The 19,614-nt window shown below is 41.9% G+C and overlaps 2 protein-coding genes across 2 annotated transcripts; both read right to left on the reverse strand.

The window, feature by feature from the left end:
• Nucleotides 1-4,429: 4,429 nt before the first annotated feature.
• LOC133902479 (uncharacterized) lies at nucleotides 4,430-8,072 on the reverse strand. The gene is made up of 2 exons (XM_062344076.1): nucleotides 7,605-8,072; nucleotides 4,430-5,575 (listed from the first exon to the last, which is right to left on the reverse strand). Exons 1-2 carry the CDS (start codon nucleotides 7,903-7,905, stop codon nucleotides 4,599-4,601), a joined length of 1,278 nt encoding a protein of 425 aa, XP_062200060.1. The 5' UTR covers nucleotides 7,906-8,072; the 3' UTR covers nucleotides 4,430-4,598.
• Nucleotides 8,073-13,435: 5,363 nt separating this feature from the next.
• On the reverse strand, nucleotides 13,436-17,999 carry LOC133901802 (ras-related protein RGP1). The gene is made up of 2 exons (XM_062343308.1): nucleotides 17,402-17,999; nucleotides 13,436-14,309 (listed from the first exon to the last, which is right to left on the reverse strand). The coding sequence occupies exons 1-2, from the start codon at nucleotides 17,632-17,634 to the stop codon at nucleotides 13,862-13,864; spliced, it is 681 nt and encodes a 226-aa protein (XP_062199292.1). The 5' UTR covers nucleotides 17,635-17,999; the 3' UTR covers nucleotides 13,436-13,861.
• Between the last annotated feature and the right edge of the window lie 1,615 nt (nucleotides 18,000-19,614).

The following is a 19,614-nucleotide window of genomic DNA, read 5'->3' on the forward strand; positions in this document are numbered from 1 at the left end:
CAAGTTGGTTGGCTTGGGAACTTGATGTGGAATTCAGGCAGTTGGGAAACATGTGGAGATATTTATAGGAGTTAGGAGTTTAGTGAAGGATCACATAGATAAATAGGTTGCTTTTATAACTCTTTTTTTATGATAGTATAGTTGGCATTTATGCAAAGTTACCTATTATAGTATATTCCTTTAATCAAGCTTATATGTCATATATTTCCCACACTTGCGGAATACGATATGTACTCACACTTGCTATTTCCATCCAAATGTGCATCAAACCGCTACTCAGACAATGGAAACATTAAAGGAGAACCAGATTACTATGTCGATGAAGATGAAGATTGCTTAGCTGGTGGATCCCCAGTCGGTTTCCTGTGGAAGATGCGATTTTTGCTGTGTTTAGTTTGTGTGCTTTAGTTAAAGACTTTGAAGTCTATCTATTTTGTTTAATTTAAACGTTCTAATAATGGCACTGTGTGTGATACACTGATGAAGTCACTGCATGTATAAAACTTGATCCTAACATACATGTGGTTTGCATCTGGTTTTGTCCCTTTATAAACCGGGTGTGACACATGGTTCACGCTTAGGAGTAGATCCTAGTTGGGGAGAGGGAGAGAGCAGCAGCTAAGGACCAGACCCTAGCAGAGACCGAGGCAAAGCTCCCTTATGCCCTCTTTGATATAGACAACAACAGTAACATAGATTCAGAGAACGTCGAGTATTTCCCTCCAGTTGCTAGGTCTCACGATACTGAGGCAAGAGGTTCTTCTTAGGTTGCACTGCAGACCTTAGTTCTACTCTCTTCAGTACCTGAGATGACACCTTATGTACCTCCTGTTGCACTTCCTTCAGAATTTATCCTCTTTCTTTAGCAGATGCAGCAGCAGATAGCAGCCTAGGCAGAGATGCAGGTGAAGCTTCAGGCTGATATGCTTCGCCAGCAGGAGCAGCAGACGGTGCTCATACAATCACTCAAGTAGCAGTAGCAAGCCATGTTTGTAGCACTTCAGACAGATCGGGAGTACAACACTCGGATGTTCTCATTCCTTTTTTCCGCATACAGGTCTTCAGTTGCCAGCTGCACCTTCAGCACCAGCTCCAGCCCAAGTCCTCTCCCAGGCACTATTGGTGGTCTCTTGAGTACTCTGACGTCAGGCTTTCCATTTCAACATTTTTCACCACGGAGTCTTCTCCCTACCTGTCGAGACTTCTCAGAGTCCAGTGCTTCCTTCGTTGACCACTGGACATCTCAGCTTCGAGACTCTCCGCAGCTGACCGTCCCTGTTCAGCACCCCTCAGTCTAGCCTTCTTCTGTTGTGCAGTCAGCTTTTGATGACCTTGAGGCTACTCTTTAGCAAACAGTAGCTCAGGGTGTCGATACTTTCAGCTCTGACCCCCATCCCGACATAGTGTCAACAGAGGTTCTTGCTCCTTCTGCATCTATTCAGCTTTCAACAGGATCACTCTCTCTCTCTCTATCATCATCGACATTGCCGCCGAGCTCGTCTCTTTCGACTCCGAGTTCGACGCTTCTCAGTTCGTGGTGTGACCTTCTTCGATAGCATCGGCTCCTTCATCTCTTCTGGCTCCATATGCTTAGATGTGTTCACTTTTTGGTGCTTATATGCCAAAGGGAGAGAGTCTAGTGATAGGGGGAGTTAGGAGAGAGAGTCTTAGCATGAGTGTTTAGAGAGTTTTTGTTTCAGGGGCAGTTTAGGAGTTTGGGTAGTTAGGTTCAGCTTGTTGAATCTTATGGATTTTGATGTAATGACAGGCTATTTGGTTCTCTTTATTGATGTGTTTCGCTTGTCTTCACATTTTGTTTAATTTCATGCTTGTTTAAGGATTATTCTTCTAGCATGATAGCTTGTTATTTTGCTAGACTTTCTCTTGCTTTATTGATATATGATGTAAATTGCCTAGTATGATAGGGTGTACTTCAATTCATATCTCTCTATTCTATTATGTGTTGTCATCAATCACCAAAAAAGGGGAGATTATAGCATTTAGGCTCCTAAGTAAATGGTAAGTGTTTCGGTGATTAATGATAATCGTACATTGTGGCTAACAAATTTGTTTTGAAGGGTATCCAAAAACTTACTTCACAATGATGGCTGGATATTTTTGGTCCCTAAGTTGATTACATGCACGATAAAAGGACATGTGCATCAAGATTAAGGATCTTCTAGTTCTAAGTGTCGCAAAAGAGATGAATAACACTTAGAGTAGTATATGTCTTCTTTCTTAATCTTTTTAATTGTACTATGAAGAGGGGCTAAGAGTAGTAGTTTGATCTAGTTAAGTCTAGACTTAGTTTGATGCATACATGTAAAATTCTAGCACTAGGTAGCTCATAGAAGCTCATGGTTGAGATATCATAAAGTTAGAGATTAAGAAAAGATTGAAATGGATGATCTCAGTGAATTTAGCCCCACCGAATAGTCCGATGTTGTATTTTTCTGTTCTCACAGGATCATTATCCCTTGACCTAGAACAAAAGACATCGAGTGCACATGATGATCCGGTGTATAAGTATGGTATTCAACAGAAACTTTTCTCAGTGACATGTGACCAAAGTTTTGAGAAGTGTTACACCAGATAGCCTGGTGATAGTATGGTGGTAGCACCAGCCTATTTTCCATAGAAGCGAAATTTTCCAGAGAAATTGAAGTTGAACTCACCGGATTATCTGGTGATGAAAAATGAGACCACAGACTAAGTTTTGTAGAGAAATTGCTTTGGACAGTTTAAAGTTGCTCAGTTCACCAGATAGTCAGGTGATGGATAAAGTGAGCACATGAGCAATTTTTGTAGAGAAGGTTGTAGCTATTTGAAAATGGAAGATTAACTGATCGGATGGTACGGTGCTAAAGGTGTGATCACCGAATGGCTACACCGTTCTATTATCAGGAGTAACGGCTAATGACAGCTGGCACAGTGTGGTTTTGAAAGTTGTGTTCACCGGATTGTCCGATTGTGAGGAGATGCTCATCGGATCATCCGGTGTTAACAGAAAATGTGGGTTGTTAGGCAACGACTAAATTTGGATCTCTAGCCTATAAATATCCCCTCACTTGGTTTCAGTTGTCTCTCCGGCGACCCCAGAAGAGCTCATATATTATGTGTGTCATCAAGAAGCAAGAGAGTGCACTTGAGTGAATTTTAAAGTTCTTAATTGAAGGTTAAGGACATATGTAGTGCTTAGAGAGTAGCAAATGTGCATCTAGCTATAGTCTAGGCTTGATCTTGGTCAAGTGAAGCTATTGACTTGTTACTCTTAGTGGTTAGCAACACCTAGTCGGTCTTTGGTGATTGGAGGTGTCTCGGTGAGCTCTTGGAGTTCTTGTAGGAGCCCCGGGAAGAGCTATATACTTGGTTTGATACCCGCTAATCTAGAGATGGAGAAGTAGCAATCATAAGTCAGCACTTGAGACTTCATGACTCAAGGGGGAGCAATATACTTTGTGGATGCTCCAACGAGAACTATATGGAATGCCAACTCCTCGATAACTCGGGAAAAAATCGGTGTTCTCTTGTCCATCTCCTTACTTTCCGGTATTTACATTTAAACATTTTACTTACTTGCAAGCTTTACTTTCCACATTTACTTTGTGTTCTAGCTTGCTTGTTTTTCATGCTTCCGTCAAGTTTGATCGTGTAGTCGTATTTCATTTCATCATGGCTAAGGTTGCTACTTGTTCTAGAATTCGATAGGAGTAAATTTTTATTTAATAGCCTAATTCATCCTCCTTTTGGGCTATTCAATCTTTTCAGCGGTAGACGGCTATGGAGGAAACCCTAATCACCAGGTCGAGTTAGGTGTTGGTGCAGACGTGCAACGCCGAGTCGAGCCAGGGGTGGGGTGACGGGGTATAGTGATGACAATTATGGGTAATTTTCTCTAAGTTTTGAGGGCAATTTCATTTTATGGGTCCGCAAAAGCCACTATCTAGTGAGAGAAGCGGGTCCTCAGCTGCTTTTCGCTTCTAGTTCAGTGGGAAAAAGCGTAGTTGGGAGAAGCAGGTCAAAGCGAGCCATTTGGGAGCACGATGTTTTTTTTTTTTTTTTTGGATGAACTGACCGAAAAGCTGTGGCAAACAGGGTGTTGAAACTTTGAGGCGGCGGTCATGCTGTTGAAGCTTACACGAATAATACCCACAGCTTCTTTGCCGGCTGCTCTCCAACTGCACAAAATCATGTGCCGGTGAGGGCCACTTGGATGCAAGAAACGACCAGAGAGCGAGCTTCGGGTGTGGAGCCTGCAAGCTCCGGCCGTGGGAGAGCAAAGAGCGCGGAGTCTTCCCCGTGTGCTCCCATCTTCTCCATGCCGAATAGTTAAATCTAGATATGATGATCTAGTTCCTCGGCCTCGGTATTACGTGATGCACACAACCAAACTAGAGAAGCGCCTGCTCACCGCCGACGCCATGGACGAAGAGAAGAAACTAACAACACACGTTCCTTGTTATGATGCGTACTCTTAATTACCAGCAGGGACGACGGTTCCCATCTAAGGAAAATAAAGAGGCAAAAAAAGGGGGAGGGGGGGGGGACGAAAATATGCAGCATTATACACCATGCATGCACATAAGCCACACGTTAATTCACAACCAGCTATCTGGTAGGCCGATGTTTTGGAATCTGAAGGAGGAGTCCCTCGAGTCCTTGCTGCTGTGCCCTGGTCCCTCGCCGCCGCTGTCGATTTCGTCGGCCTTCTCTGAGCTCATAAGAGGTGACGGCAGCAAGAGCACCGGCGGCGGCTTCTCGATGTCGCCGTCCCTGGGGAGCGCGGCGGCGAGTTTGCGGTCCCACATGAGGAAGTGCAGCGTGATGGGGCGCAGCGCGTGGCGGTGCAGCGACAGCTTCTGGCTCAGCGACACGGTGTCGAAGCATTTGACGTCGCCGGTGGTGGACACCATCCAGGGGAGCACCTTCTCGCCGCCGACGCGCGACACCACGAGCAGCTTCGACGACCCACGCGCCGCGCGGTACAGCTCCAGGAGACCCGTCCGCGCTGACGCCACCCCGGGCGTGCCTTCCTCCGCCACCGACGACACGTAGATGAACCCTTCCTCCGTGCGGCTGATGGCGAAGCCCAGCCGCGTGTCCCCGGGCCGCAGACGCAGCTCCAGCGCCGCCTCGCCGGCCGCCGGCGTGTACCACAGCCGCACCGCGCGCACCACGCCGATGTCCACGCCATGGTAGTCCTCGAACCCGTACAGGCTCGCGTTCGCCATGCCCGCCAGATCAGACAGCGACCCCATGTTCACCGTCGAAAGCGCCATCTCGCCGGAGATCTTGGTCAGCAGAGCCTCCGCTTGCACGTTCATGAACACGATGGGCACACCGGAGGCCCGCGACGACAGGAGCCAGGCGTCGGCGCGGGCGAGGGTGTCGTCCAGAGAGTTGTACCGCGTGGTGGACCCGTCCATCGCCTTGGGCAGCAGCAGCAGGGAGAGGAAGCAGCTCGCCTCCGGCACTGGGAGCAGCTCCCTCATCTTCTTCTCCCATGGGAACGGCTCGAATGCGTGCCCGATCTTCGCGTCGCGCAGCGCAGACAGCAACTTGACGTTCTTGGAACCTTAATTCATTTCAAGGCAAGTATGAGATTGTGTAAATATGATGTCACTAGTTTCAGTTAAGCAGTCGTGTTTGTGTTCTTGACCACCGCAACTTGACAATATTATAGAAGTCAATTTGCATCCTAGTTTATTTGTGCTACGAAAATAGAAAAAAATGTGCAAATAATGAACAGAAGAATGCAATGATGAAACAAGCCTTGGATCCAGGAACAACAATTACTAAAATGACCACATGTTAATCTAGTGAAATTGAAATCTTGGTGTTTGTTTCTTTGACTTTCAGAAGGTCACAAAGCTCAAGACATGCTTACAATTTGCAAGCCATTTTCTTGTTAGTATCACTTAAAAAGGTTCAAAGATACGGAAGTCTGATTGTGCACATTCAAAAGTGACAATAAGCTATGCCGTTTAGAGCAAACTATCTTCCTAGGAATTATAGAGGAACACCTCTATGTCATGGTACCATTCTAGGAAATTTTACGGTCCAAATGAAACCTAACACCAAAACAAAATGTTCTGAAAATGCCAGTTCTTTCTACAACTAGTATCAGGCAACCCATTTATGACCTCACATTTAGAACCCCTTCAACGTTGCTTGCACTCTCAGGTGTAAGAATACAAAGCAAACTATATTATTCTCATTTCAGTGGATATAAGCCAGCAATGACCTATTGACAATTTTATCTGTGAGAAAGGGACTAATTAACAAATGAGATCTGCTACCGAATTGATATAGGCCGCCAATTTGATACCATGGGTCCAAAGGTATTGTTCTCATGGTCTAGAACCTTAGAAGGAGGCAGAGCACTATCTGCCTGTTGGACTTTCTGAGCTAAGAAAGCAACAAGTGGGAAAGAGACTTTCTCATTCCCAACTAGTTCTGCAGGGGACAATAAGAACTTCAGAGTGAAGACTTCTTTTAATTTTCTCTTGTGCACTTATAGGAATCTTGCAAGAAGTACAAGACCTAAAAGGGTGTTTAAGAAATTATCCAAATTCGAACTAACATTTTTCAGGTAGAATAATCAAACCACACCCTTTTGGCAGAAAATTAAACTACTTTTAACAACAATTAGAAGAGAATGGAAAACCCAGCAAAGATAATGTTCCAAGAAATTGAAAATGTCTTGTAACTTCCAAGAACATGACCCTTTCTTGTTGTATGGATTAGAGAAAATTAAGAAGACTTGCTTAGTCATAGCTGTTTACGTCACTGATACATTGGAAATTATGGCAATATCCAGGTACAAATCTAATGTCCTTGTCGTGAGTACATAGCCTTCCAACACACAAATCAGCCGTGATAGAATTTTATATCTAAAGGAATTCAGTGAAATTGGAATTTACAGCCTCTGCAAGTACCAATTCCTGACAGGACCACGACAAACCAATCACAAAATATAGCTTGTTGCGTAATTTTCTTTTTAGTAAAAAAGTAAAAACACTTTACTGTTCAACTTATTTCTCATTTTTCTAGTCGAAAACCATAACTTCCGCAAATGCAGTAATTCAATTAACAGAGAGAATCTGCAGCTTGCTGCATAGTTTTCGAAAGAAACAGTAGTAATAATATATTTTTGCATTCTGTAAGTACAATTTACAGCTCAACTTATTCTTATTTCTCAAATGCAGTAATCCAATTATAAGAGAGAATCTACACATACTTCATGATATATTAGATTTCACGCGAACGTTGAGGTTTATCTGACAGTATTACACAATGTCATGAGTAGGCTCGCAAAAATCCCCTTAACTGGAACTTACACAATTTTTTCTACCTGCGGTTGACTAGGTAAGAAAAGCACAAAACTCTACAAATAAAACGTTATAATTCTGTTTTACATAATTGGATTGTTGGTTTTCATTTCAAAATCGAACTAATTCTGAAATCTTTCCAACAAGATATCCTTCATCCAAGAATTTGTTTAATTTCACTTTGTTTTGGAAACAAGAAGTCCAGTTTTCACCAAAAACCAAGAAGGGATCAAACGGAGCAAGCAAGGGAAAAGGTAAGGAAGCCCGCCTCACCGTCGAGGTCGAAGCTCTCGCGGCTGGACCGGTCGCCGTCGACGGAGCCGTCCCCGCCGCGCCGCCTGGCCCGCCTCCCCGACGGCGGGCGGCTGCTGCTCGCCGAGGACGACGACTCGGACCCCGACCGGCTCAGCTGGTCCGCCTCCTCCCCGCTGCCCGCCGAGGGCGAGTCGCCGCGCTTGAACGCCGACCGGAGCAGCTTCTGCATCTTGCCGCTGCTCTTGGCCGCCGCCGGAGGCGGGGCGGCGGCGGCCTGGAGCTCGAGCGGCGCTAGCAGCTCCGGGTTGTCGCTCGGCATGGTGCCTCCGCCGCGGCGTCGACGAGACCTTCCCGGTGGTTTCTTGGGGCTGCTGGTGGTGCGTGAGAAATCGACGGGGAGGGAGAGAGGAAGCGCACGGTGTTTATATTGGCAAAATGGAAACGGAGGTCAAACGGCCCTGGGATCTGAGATGAGTATCTGGAATCTAAGCCGCTCGATCGTGCGCAGCGGCCAATGGAAAAATATGACTTTTTTGTTCGGTCAAATTTGTTGCGGGCGGTTCGATCTCCGCCGTACATCTGTCGATCCAACGACCCTCATGACTCGGAAATATCTTCCCCTGGTCCTCGTAACTAAATGGGGGGTGGGTGTGCTGTGTTTTACTGGATCACTAACAGTTCATAAGTGTGCAATGCTTTACAAGGAATGTGGTTTAACTTTTCTTGCTTCGATCACTACTAATCGAACAAGAATATGAAAGAAGAAGCACACAGAGAACACCGAATATAATCCGACACCACTCAATGATAATAATTTAAGTAGATCTTCCACCAATTTGTAACGGAGTTCTTGGGGCATGTTTGAATAACCAGAGTGAGGTTGGTTCCACTTTTATTTTGATAGGCCACTAGCTATTGCTTTCTTAGATCCTATGTAAGCGATTCCTCTTGTATTTCTCTTCTAGAAAATAAATATATTTTGGTGACTGTTTATTGATGTTTTTCGTATCACCACCTACTATCAGAGGCAGACCCACCCTAGGGTCAAGTAGGGCCGGCCGTTTCGGTCCGTGGGCTGAACCTAGAGTACGTGTCTATTGCCCTAGTCTAGTCTATTTCTTATGGGCTTGAGTTGCTCATTTCAGACATTCAACCTTTTGCTTCTCGAGCGGTCTACGTTGCAACATGCTCCCGAAGTGAGGCCCGATTTGCTTGCCGACTCACAAGCGGTCCACGTGCAACTGCAGCGTGCTCCCCAGAAGAGTTGGACAACATGTAGCAGGTGGCGGCATGGCATGGCATGCTGGCATCCATCCACCCCTGCGCCCATTCTCCGGTGAGGTGGTGAGGGCGTGACTCTTTGTGAGGCTGTGATCCTATCCGTCCAAGCCCCGTACAAGTGACGCTAGCACGACACTGAGCCACTGATTGTCCGATGACAATGGAAAGGAGCTTGGACACTGTGTTGCCCATTGCCACTTGATCCCCTATGCCTAATGTTCCATCCTTCCCCACTGACATCGGAATAGTAAGTTCCTCCAAATCATAATCGGCGTAGTGCGATACCGATTATCTAATCTAGAGTTCTAGACATCTATGATAAGTATTGAGAGATGAATATTATATTGATGTGTTGTTCTGTAATTATGAATGTTTGATTCCTTATGTTATCTTGTTTGTTGTAGGCACTATTTGTACAGTCAACGGAGATTTGACACCGCCGATGAATAGTTGTAGGCAATTATGAATGATTAGATTGACATCGGATGGATATGGTTCGTCGACTATAATAAGCCTTAAAATTCAGCCGTCTGACAGTTAGCATCTCCCATTTTACCCTATGGGAAAGCAGGAATCACGAGTCGGGATAAAAGTCTTACCACAAACCGAGGTACGAAAGACTGTTAAAACATGTTGATCTTAGCTGAAGTTCTCGGAGAAAGTAGCATCAAGTTTCACTTCAGAAAGCTCAGCTTGAGGAGGGACCAGCACGCATGCTGTTGTACGAACCGGCGAGGATTAACTTTGGCATTCCAAGAATACCGAATCCCTGTGCTGCTACAAAATTCCCAACCTTGGAATACCAAAGACACACTGACTAGGGTCAAGCATGTAGTGTGGCTCCTGGTCCAAATCTGCCGTCGAACTTCGACTTCTAATAACAAGATCACTTACTTTGACCTTCCTAAATTGTGCCGAAAACAATTCGTTGGTCTGCAGTTATCGCTTCAATAATTTGCATGTTAAGAGTACCAATGTTTGTCCCGACAATAACTCTATTTGCATCTGGTATAGCTCATGGAATATAATTTCACGCTTCCTATTCTTCATATGTCTGAAATTGCATAAGACTTCAAGTGACGTTCAAATTCCGCCAGCGAGGAGAGGTTAGGGTTCCAGGCTTCTGCCGGTGAGCTTTTCAAGTGAGGTCGGTTGGTGGTAGGCCGGTTCGGAGGAGGAGGTGGACGCGGGGTGGAGTGACGAGGCGGTGGGGACACTGCTGGCCATAAGCTAGGTGACAGACAGCCGGTGCTAGGGTAGGGAGCTTCAAAACGAAGATGTTAGCGTAGCTAGGGCAGCAGGCACAGATCCAGTGATGAGGAAATCACCGGAGACGATGGAGGGAGGCGATAGATAGGGGTGTTGTAGGAGGTGTCTGGAGCTTGAAGAAGGCATGATACACATCCGATTTGGATCGGACAGCTCTCCTCTCTCGAATGGGAGAAGGCTAAAAATCAGGCACTGACTTTTAGCATCTACCATATAATTTTCATCAAGAATGTTTCATTTGCATTGAACAAACATAAAGCCTCTAGCCAATTTGAAAGCAATTCCACACTTTGCCCCCGCCCCCCCCCCCCCCCCCCTAAAAAAAGAGTTCCGTACCAGATGAGGTTAAAGGTTACTTTAATCCTAACTGATCAATTAGGCTGGGAAATATCATTTACCTTTAGTTGGACTCGTAGGCGATGAGTTCTTTAGCTTAGGAACGCTCTTGGATCGCTTCATCTTCCAATCCATGCCGATGAAATCGACTTCTTGCAGTAGATTCTAGATCCTGCTTTTTCTAATGCTCCGCTTTAGGGATGAATCGAAGCAATCTCTCTTGTAACTCCTGGATTTCTTCATTGGTATGGTGTACCTGGTTTTACTAAGAAGGCAGGACCTCATATGCTGCCAATTTTCCTTGTCTCAGTGGTGACCTTATGCTAAGAAGCTGCCAAGAGCAAAATGTCATTTCTTCCAATGTAATAGGGTTTTCTGAAAATGAAAAATAGCTTCTACATGTTCGGGCTTCCCATAGAATGTATTTGCATGATGGTGATCCATTTGAAATGATAATAAAATCAAATTATTGTTTTGTATACTTCACCTCCAAAGCTGACTGCAACCCGACAATTTACAAGAAAGCAGATGGGGACAGCAGGAGGTTCATAGAACTCATCTCCACCATTGCAAGGCTAAACTTGAGCATCTGGAACTTACAAATCTGCCGTCAATGCCAAGGTTTGTGCCGAGTTAGATTGCATTGTTCGATAATACTTAGAAAGAAACACGATTGAATTGCCAAATCCACTCAAAAGTTTGGCTAAAGTGTTGGCTTTTTTTTCTTTCAATGTGCATTATTCAGCCAGGTAATCCGACAAGTAGACTCACTCTTCAGGTAGCAGAGTCAAGCTACATGAAATTCTAGTTTTACAGTGGCATGTTTCCAAAAATATAGATACAAATACAAACTGTAACCCTGCTAAATGTGTTGGATAACGTAATTAAAAATACAATATATGATAGCTGGTAGACCCAACATTTAATTTGCATGATTAATGGCTCTAATTTTTTTAGTGTAACAAAAAAAATTCGCCTTCTTTTCTAATGTCGAAACTGCACTCTCAAATGACGGAGAATTATCTTTTCAGGGCCAACCAATGATACATCCTTGACATGCAGGCAACATATCCCAAAGTGTCCTTAGTTTGTTGTGCGCCTTCTTCTAGTGGAATTAGTTTACAATTAGGTCAACTGCAGAAGTTATCAATTAAATACATGATCAAATAGTTGCAGCTTGTGTAGTAGCTTCGAGTTATGTAGTAGTACACTGTATCAGATGGTGTCCGTGGTCTTCGGGGGTTGGAAGTGCTGAGAGCTTCTATATTCTTCGATAAAAACACCGATAAAATATGGAGACCAGAATCCAATGCTGCACATATCGTATAGGTTGCAAAGTCAATAACAGGTATGGAGGTTGTTAACCTTCCACTGGGATTTCTCTTGGGATGTGCAGATGGATGCAAGATCCCTCATGGAATGATGAAAATGGAATCAGTGAATCTTCCTATCTTTTAAGTAATGACCTTTAATATTTTAAATTTTGGATCAGGAGAAGCAATCCAGTATCACTGAAGAAATTTGTGGCACACCATGTCCCATATAATAAAACGAGAGAGCTATAATTTCTGGACTTCGGAGTTCAACTATGACTTGCAAATAATTCAAGATAAAATTGTAACTGTTAATTGACTCGGAGTTGTTATCTTCTTAAAATTTAAAATAGGCTACTCAAAGACCATGGTTCATTTTCTCTGTCGTTAGATCTTTAATGCCTTAGCACATCAGTCCTTGTATTCAAGAACTACTCAAATTTGTTATACTCACTAAAGAAAATAAGAAAATATTTTATTTATCATTTTTAAACGGAGTCTCATTATCCTCCTACACAGAGATGAAGTCAAGCAGAAATATTGAATGAACAGTGTTGTCTTGTTATGTGTGTCCGCATTACATCATATCGATACATACCATCATTCTTATTTCTACACCAGCAAAGAGAAAGTGACACTTGTTATTTTTTTAAGACATTGCTTTCCAGGTTTTCAGCAGGACCAAAGGATATTCTTGCATCTTTCTGTAAGGAGCCTACCTTGAAAGATCCACGTACAGAACTTTGGAGGGAACCCCGCTTTGGATTTTGTGCATCTAGAACATTTACGGGAAAGAGGGAAGAAACAAGGGGCTCTTCTTGGACGATTCCCTAGACTAGCTTGGTTCTAGATAAAAAAGAAGCTTCCCTTCCAGCATGTCATAAGATGAAATAATCCTCAGTTAAGCTACAATCATGATGAACCAAAATTTTCTTGGTTCTGAAGAAAGTTCGACCCAATTTGCATAACTGGATATAGTTGTTTGAAGAAATTCTGAAATCTCTCAAAAAGCTGGATGTATAATAGTCATAAAAAACCAATGATCTATCATAATGGCATGGTAAGATCTGACTTGAAATGACCGGCTCTTTGGGAGGAGTGAAACAAACCCATCTACTAGGCTCACGACACTAAATTCTTCACATTGCTGCCAGATCAAACCCGTGAATTGTTGTGGAGACAAGGGTTTGCATTTTTCTCACCTTGATGCTCCATTTCTGAATACAGTGTGCAGTACATTAGAAATGCAGTGGTCCTCTGGGTCAACCGCATTCAGAGAAGGATTTTCTTCAAGACACGTATCAATGTATCATGCAAAGATACTAAAATTGAATACATTAAGATGCTACAACAAAATCATTCATCAAGCAGTTAAATCGCTGGAAAAGAAATTTCATACATGATCCACAGAAATAATAATTAAGAAGATTGCTCAAGAGTGCAAGCGGGAAGTAAACCCTTTTACTCTATCCACAGCAGAAGGCCATGGCTTGTTCATACTTCAAAGCAGCCAAGAAAACCTGTCCAGAATCAATTTGCTATTGTTCTGCTGTATTCTAATGGCAGGGCCTTGTATAATTAAACTTACTGGGGTCGGGAGAATATTAAATACAAAACTTGCAACATAACATCCATATAGGATCAACATACTACAGACATCAAGCAATCAAAAATTAAATTTCCAGAGAGCTTCTGAAATGTCATTTTTGGTACAACAATTTAAGCAGTTGGCGCTGCTCTTGATACAACTTGACAATCAACAGCTGAGAATAAAAGTTGATACTAGCTCCCTGTAGTACGAGAGCAAGTACAGTGTATCAACTGTATATATGTTTGTGCAGGGCAATTTGAAAAGGTAGAACTAACTATATATAAAAGGAAAAATTCTTAGTGACTGTAGAATACCACATGATCAGATACCAAAAAGAGATATCAAGAAAATTACATATGTATATGAGTTAACTGTTCATGTAGACCTTCACATCTTCACTCCCAAGAATCCAGCTATTCAGTGTGTAGATATGGCAGGAGTAAATAGAAACTCCAACATCTAGAAACATGGTACAAATATTATGCTTAGGAGGACATACAACATGACGCCTTGGCTGGAGGGGCTGCCTCCTGACCAGGGACAACAATCTTTGTTCCTTTCAGTAAACTTGAGTTTCCACTAGAATCAGATTCCTCATTGGCAACAAGATTTTTCTTGCTGACAATCCGGTAAATCTCCGTCAGGACAGACATGAACGCATTTTCAACATTGGTGGCCTCAAGAGCAGAGGTCTCCATGAAAAAAAGGTTTTCACGCTCAGCAAACTCCTTCGCATCTTCTGTTGGGACAACACGAAGTGTGCCTAGATCAGATTTGTTCCCAATAAGCATGATAACGATGTTCTTATCTGCATGGCCTCGTAGTTCCTCAAGCCACCTTGCCACATGATCAAAGGACTGGCGCTTGGTGATGTCATATACTAACATAGCTCCAACAGCACCTCTGTAGTAGGCACTTGTTACTGCTCGGTACCTGTTAACACATTCAGTGAAGGTTCAGATATTGGGAGTGTGAAGGTTTAGACAATGAGAGTGCATAGATGAACTAAGAGACGCTTCCTTCGCTCTTTCTGTCTGATGCTTTAGGAGTGAAAATGGGTCACTTTTGTTTACATTGATACTATAGAATCTTGAGAACAGATAAAACTAATACATCCTAAAGTGTCCCTACCTCACTTAGTGCATATTACAATTTACAAGACTCAATACCTTTGTTCATAGGTCACTAATATTGAAGATAGGTGGTTCAAGAGACGAACAAATTCAATTAGGTGACAAGAGACACGACTTTAATAGGGAATTTTGGTTATCATGTGCTTTTTCTTATTTGTATGCAAAGATCTGAAACATCAAATAAAAAAGAATGGAGGGAGCACATCCAACAAATATTGCTAAAATATCAGTATACAATATTTGAATGTTGGTGTTGTGATGCAACTGCAATACTTTCTGACTTGTTCCAATGAGTGACCGTAAGTCATGGGTTCATGTCACTATACAGAAATAACTTTATTTCCATACCATTCACTTACACTTAAAAGATTAACAAAATGTCCGTGAGCAAAATCGCTATGACTTGATCTGAGATAAATTGCTAGACATATTACTAGTACTCTATTAGGTGACAGAAGTCATTAGGACTAGAATAATAACAAAGTTCAGTTTCTAGTCTTCCATTGAAACCAGAGGATGTATCTTTGGATATGTATTTTGTGCACCTAGGTGCACGTGTGCCCTTATCTACACCACTCATAGTGCATACGTTGGGTGCTAAATCATGTCTTTATTCAAAATTCAAAGTCTAAAGGTGCAGAACATATCCCTGTGTGAACTATGAATAGTGTAAGATAAGGGGTGCATATGCAAAATAATTTTAATCTCCATTATGCATATTCTAATAATTTTAATCTTTGAAAAATATTTGCTTGGTAATATTAACTACATGTACGTTCGGTTCATTGCTGAGCTGAGATATAGCTCACTTGGAAAAACTAGCCCATATCAGCTACACTATACTTGCCCCGGTTCATTATTTGGTTAGTTTAGTTTTGATGGCAAGCTTCATTGGCAAGTCATATGGAATGTGCTAGCTGCTGAAGCAGTCAACGCTGGAATTTGAGGAAGTTACCCAACGTTTCTTCCGCATAAGACTCTTGACGCTGAAGGAGACCCAATTTGACACTGCTCTGAGGACAAGGACTTTCTTGCCGGTATAAGCTAGGTAGCGTTGAAAGTTAGTTTATTAGGTTTTTTCAATTTTCAAACACCTAACCCAACCAAGATGAATGTACCTAACATAGTAACATGAATGCGAAAGGTACATCAATATGGAAAGAATGCACATGAAACATTCATGACAGAATATTTTTTATTCATCCTCTTATACTAGTTGCTTTTCAGCAATAGTTGTAGTATACAAATATTGCATTTAGCATTACGCACAGGTATTACTGTTGCAAGACATCCTGTTACCAGCTTCTGCAAACATAAAACTAATCTTTTGGGTAAAATATTCATTTACGGACTCAGAGGCTCTTTTAAATGTATCATCTTCTTCCACTGCTTGTCCAATTTGCGAAAAAAAAAAAGAATTTTCTTTCGAAAATGGAGCATCTAATCTGCAAGAAACCTTTTTTTGAATAGAGGTTATTGACTGAATGTTTTCCTTCAGAAAAACAGAAAGAATAGTATAATGTTGACTAACTGGACCTTGATCCTTTCCATGGTGATAATTTGTCGAGAACATATTAGAAGAATGTCAAATGAAAGGCAGCTTAGATGCAGTATGTCTAATATTCTCTATTATTTTCCTTGATGTAGGAGATAACAAGGTATGGAGGCACTAATGATATTAGATCTATAATTATACTCAACTCACTGTCATACAATTCCATGGTTTTGTAACAAGAAAATTAACTGATTTGATCAAGTAACAGAAACATTTCACTATTTGAGCATGTAATTCCTTCTTAGCTTGTTTCCATGCTGTTTGGTCTCATTATTTATATAGTCATCTTGTTCCTGCTTCTTAATTTAATTATATGGTTTTGTAATTTGTACTAGGAAGAATGAAAGGCAATGGTAATATCTGGTAAATGTCGAATTCTACTATTTCATATATGTTTGCTAGGGAAAATAGCATTTCTGATATATCAAAAATTCAGAGTACATTTAGTACAGCAGTACTACGCAATATGAGTGCAATCTACTTATCAATAACATTTATCATTTTATCCATTGCAAGAAAATCAATTAATGATAAACATCTTTTCCAGCATTGCTATCAATTTACCATTCCATAGCAAACCAAATAGATCCTTTCCAACATACAGTCTCATCAATCCATGACCATTTCTCACAGTAAGAACTATTTGTAAAATGTATGTAAGAAAAAGACACAATAGAGGCATTGATAGAGATACTGCAGGGCTAATGGCAGTGATCCAAATTCCAAACCATTAAGTCTAAGCAAAAGCTGTATAGTTGAACACACCATTCAACCAAATCATGTTCGAGAACTGCTAACACATCTGCATTGTGTGCAGTCGATATCTACTCCAAAGAAAAGAAATAGAACCACTAACCAAAGACAATCACATCACCAGGAACAAAACCTCAGTATCCTGGGCATAACCTACACCTCCATCTCCAAACACTTATTAACGAAAGGAAGCAAATAACATGCTATGCCTATCTTTGTCCATAACCATTAGCATAACAAAAAGTATAAATAATATCGACCACAATAACAACAAAGCCTTTTAGTCCTAAACAAGTTGGGATAGACTAGAGATAAACTTACAAGATCCAATTAAAAAGATGATGAGAAATCAATAATAATAGAAGGCACTTTTAATAATAATAGAAAACAATATAAATAATATCGACATAGCAAACAAATCCTTCATTGCATACTTGTACTTTCTCCATACGGCAAGACGCAACACCATCAGTTCTTGGATCAAGAAGGCACTTTTCGTATCTTGTGGTGCTCGGCGGATATAAAAAAGAACCTAGCTACGAGGATGAAGAAGGGATCGATGGATGTGACGATTGATTACCAACCTTTCCTGTCCGGCAGTGTCCCAGATCTGTGCCTTGACGGTGCGCGCGTCAATCTGGAGGGTGCGCGTCTGGAACTCGACGCCGATGGTGGCCTTGGAGTCGAGGCTGAACTCGTTGCGGGCGAACCGCGCCAGCAGCTGCGACTTACCCACGGCGGAGTCGCCGATGAGCACCACCTTGAACACGTAGTCGATCCTCTGCCCCACCTCCCCGTAGCTCCCGCCCCGAGACATCTCCCCGCCGCCGGCTGAGTGACCCCAGCGCTACGATCTTGGCATCAAGAACTCCGAACGGGGGAGCTCTTGGTTGATCTCCCTGGCGAGTTTGGCAGTAGGGGAAGGCTTCTTTCGTTTTGCGAGAACAGGTCGTGGGTGTTAATGGGAGGGGAAAGCAGCAGCAGAAGATGAATTATATAAGTAATTAATTTGATTAATAACGATAAAATAGGGGCGGTGTTGAATTGAAGCGATCAACAAGAAGATGACATGGGCACGAGGTGGTGGAATGGAAAGGAGAGACCACCGTGCTCAGCCGTCAACGGCCTAAGCCAGACCGGAGCAGAGATTGGCTCCTCCTGTTCTTCATGGTGATCGTTCAATAAGAGTTGGCTTATATATTAGCGATCATATTATGATATAGTTAGGTTAGAGAATCTCGTAATTTTTTTTTATCAGATTAACTGTTCTGGTGTTAGTTAAGGTGATGCCTATTAAAAAATGATTAAAATGTAGATATTAATGTTTTCATAATACACTTTTCTTATAGAAATGGATAGAGCACAACAATCGAGATCAACACCTCAACCAGCCCTTAACATATTGAGCAGAGGATGAGTGAAAGATGAATTTGCTTGGATTATACATATTTAGCAGATATTAATGCGGGGAAGAAGGATTGTGCGGCCAGAGCAAAGGCAGGACTTGATCTGGTTGCGCATGGTAGCGGTGGTTGTGACACCTCTTGAGTGGTGCCACGAGCTAAGCGGACATGTTGGTGGTAGGAAGGACGACGGCGAGCAAGTCATCACCTGAGTAGGGGGCAAGTCATTTGCGGCGGTAGTAGGAGACTAGACAGAAAAAACGAACCGAGATAACTAGGCCGTGTGGTGGAGGCCTGGAGGGGATGCGAACTGATGTTGGACTTGGCATACACCCAATTTTGAGGAATACCATTTGTATTAACTAAGCACTACATACCATGTATTTTAATTATGCTCTAACAAACAATGAGCCAAGCATGAATTAAGGGGATTTGTTACCATGTGAAAATGAGTGAAGTAAACACATAAGGTTACGTGATGAGAGGATAATATCAGAGTATGTTTCACCTTTCCTTAACTACTTCAAGACTTCAATTTCCACCTCCATTGTCATTATCAGAGTTAGAGAGCATACTTACTAGTATAAAACTTGAGCTGCACTTGATCATGTTTCAAGCTAATTCAAACTATGAACATTTTATTGATAAATTTGTTATGATGATCTTAATTTTTTTCAATATTAATTAGGGTACATTAATGAAAGAAACAAACATGGATGCAAAGTACTTTGTTATGAAGAACAGAAGCAACTTATATATACATCTTCAAAATATAAATGCAACGATATTAATTGTTACAGAAAACACATAGAAACCGGCAGCAGAGACAACATATTTGCAGGACTTTGTTATTTATAGAGGGGAAGGGATTATTTATCAACAAACTACAAAACAAAGCTCAAATTTGACTCAGTCGAAAATCCCCGTGTTTTTCTATCCTTTTCATGATTGTTTAGATCATGCTCAAATCTTTTTCTCCATATACACATGCTATCATACCATCTAATTAATCTTTAGCATGTTCGGTAGTACTTTTGATCGGTTAGTTTCATTCAATCGTTCCAAATAAACAACAATTCGCATGTTCAGTAGTACTTTTGATCTGTTAGTTTCATTCAATCGTTCCAAATAAACAACAATTCGCATTTTTAACCACATATAGTACTTCTCAGTTCCAAATAAAAATTTAAGCAGGCACGTTGCTCATGTTGTTTGTCCTAAATAAAAAATGTGCTAGACCTTGCATTGCTAGATAAATAATGTGCATCCACGAAATTTTTTCTCAATTTATCATTTTTGGAGCACATGCTGATTTTGAAATATGTGAAAGCATCTAGGCTCCTAATTCGAGTTTTGGTGATTAATGACAATGCAATCCTCATGGCTAATATATT

This window comes from Phragmites australis, chromosome 20, assembly GCF_958298935.1.
Source record: "Phragmites australis chromosome 20, lpPhrAust1.1, whole genome shotgun sequence".
NCBI lineage: Eukaryota > Viridiplantae > Streptophyta > Magnoliopsida > Poales > Poaceae > Phragmites > Phragmites australis.

Excerpts from the sequence above, each read along its gene's own strand:
- LOC133902479 (XM_062344076.1), bottom strand. The coding sequence starts at position 7,905 with ATGCCGAGCGACAACCCGGAGCTGCTAGCGCCGCTCGAGCTCCAGGCC. Across the intron at positions 5,576-7,604 it reads CGAGAGCTTCGACCTCGACG|GTTCCAAGAACGTCAAGTTG; the intron begins GTGAGGCGGGCT and ends AAATGAATTAAG.
- LOC133901802 (XM_062343308.1), bottom strand. The coding sequence starts at position 17,634 with ATGTCTCGGGGCGGGAGCTACGGGGAGGTGGGGCAGAGGATCGACTAC. Across the intron at positions 14,310-17,401 it reads GACACTGCCGGACAGGAAAG|GTACCGAGCAGTAACAAGTG; the intron begins GTTGGTAATCAA and ends ATGTGTTAACAG.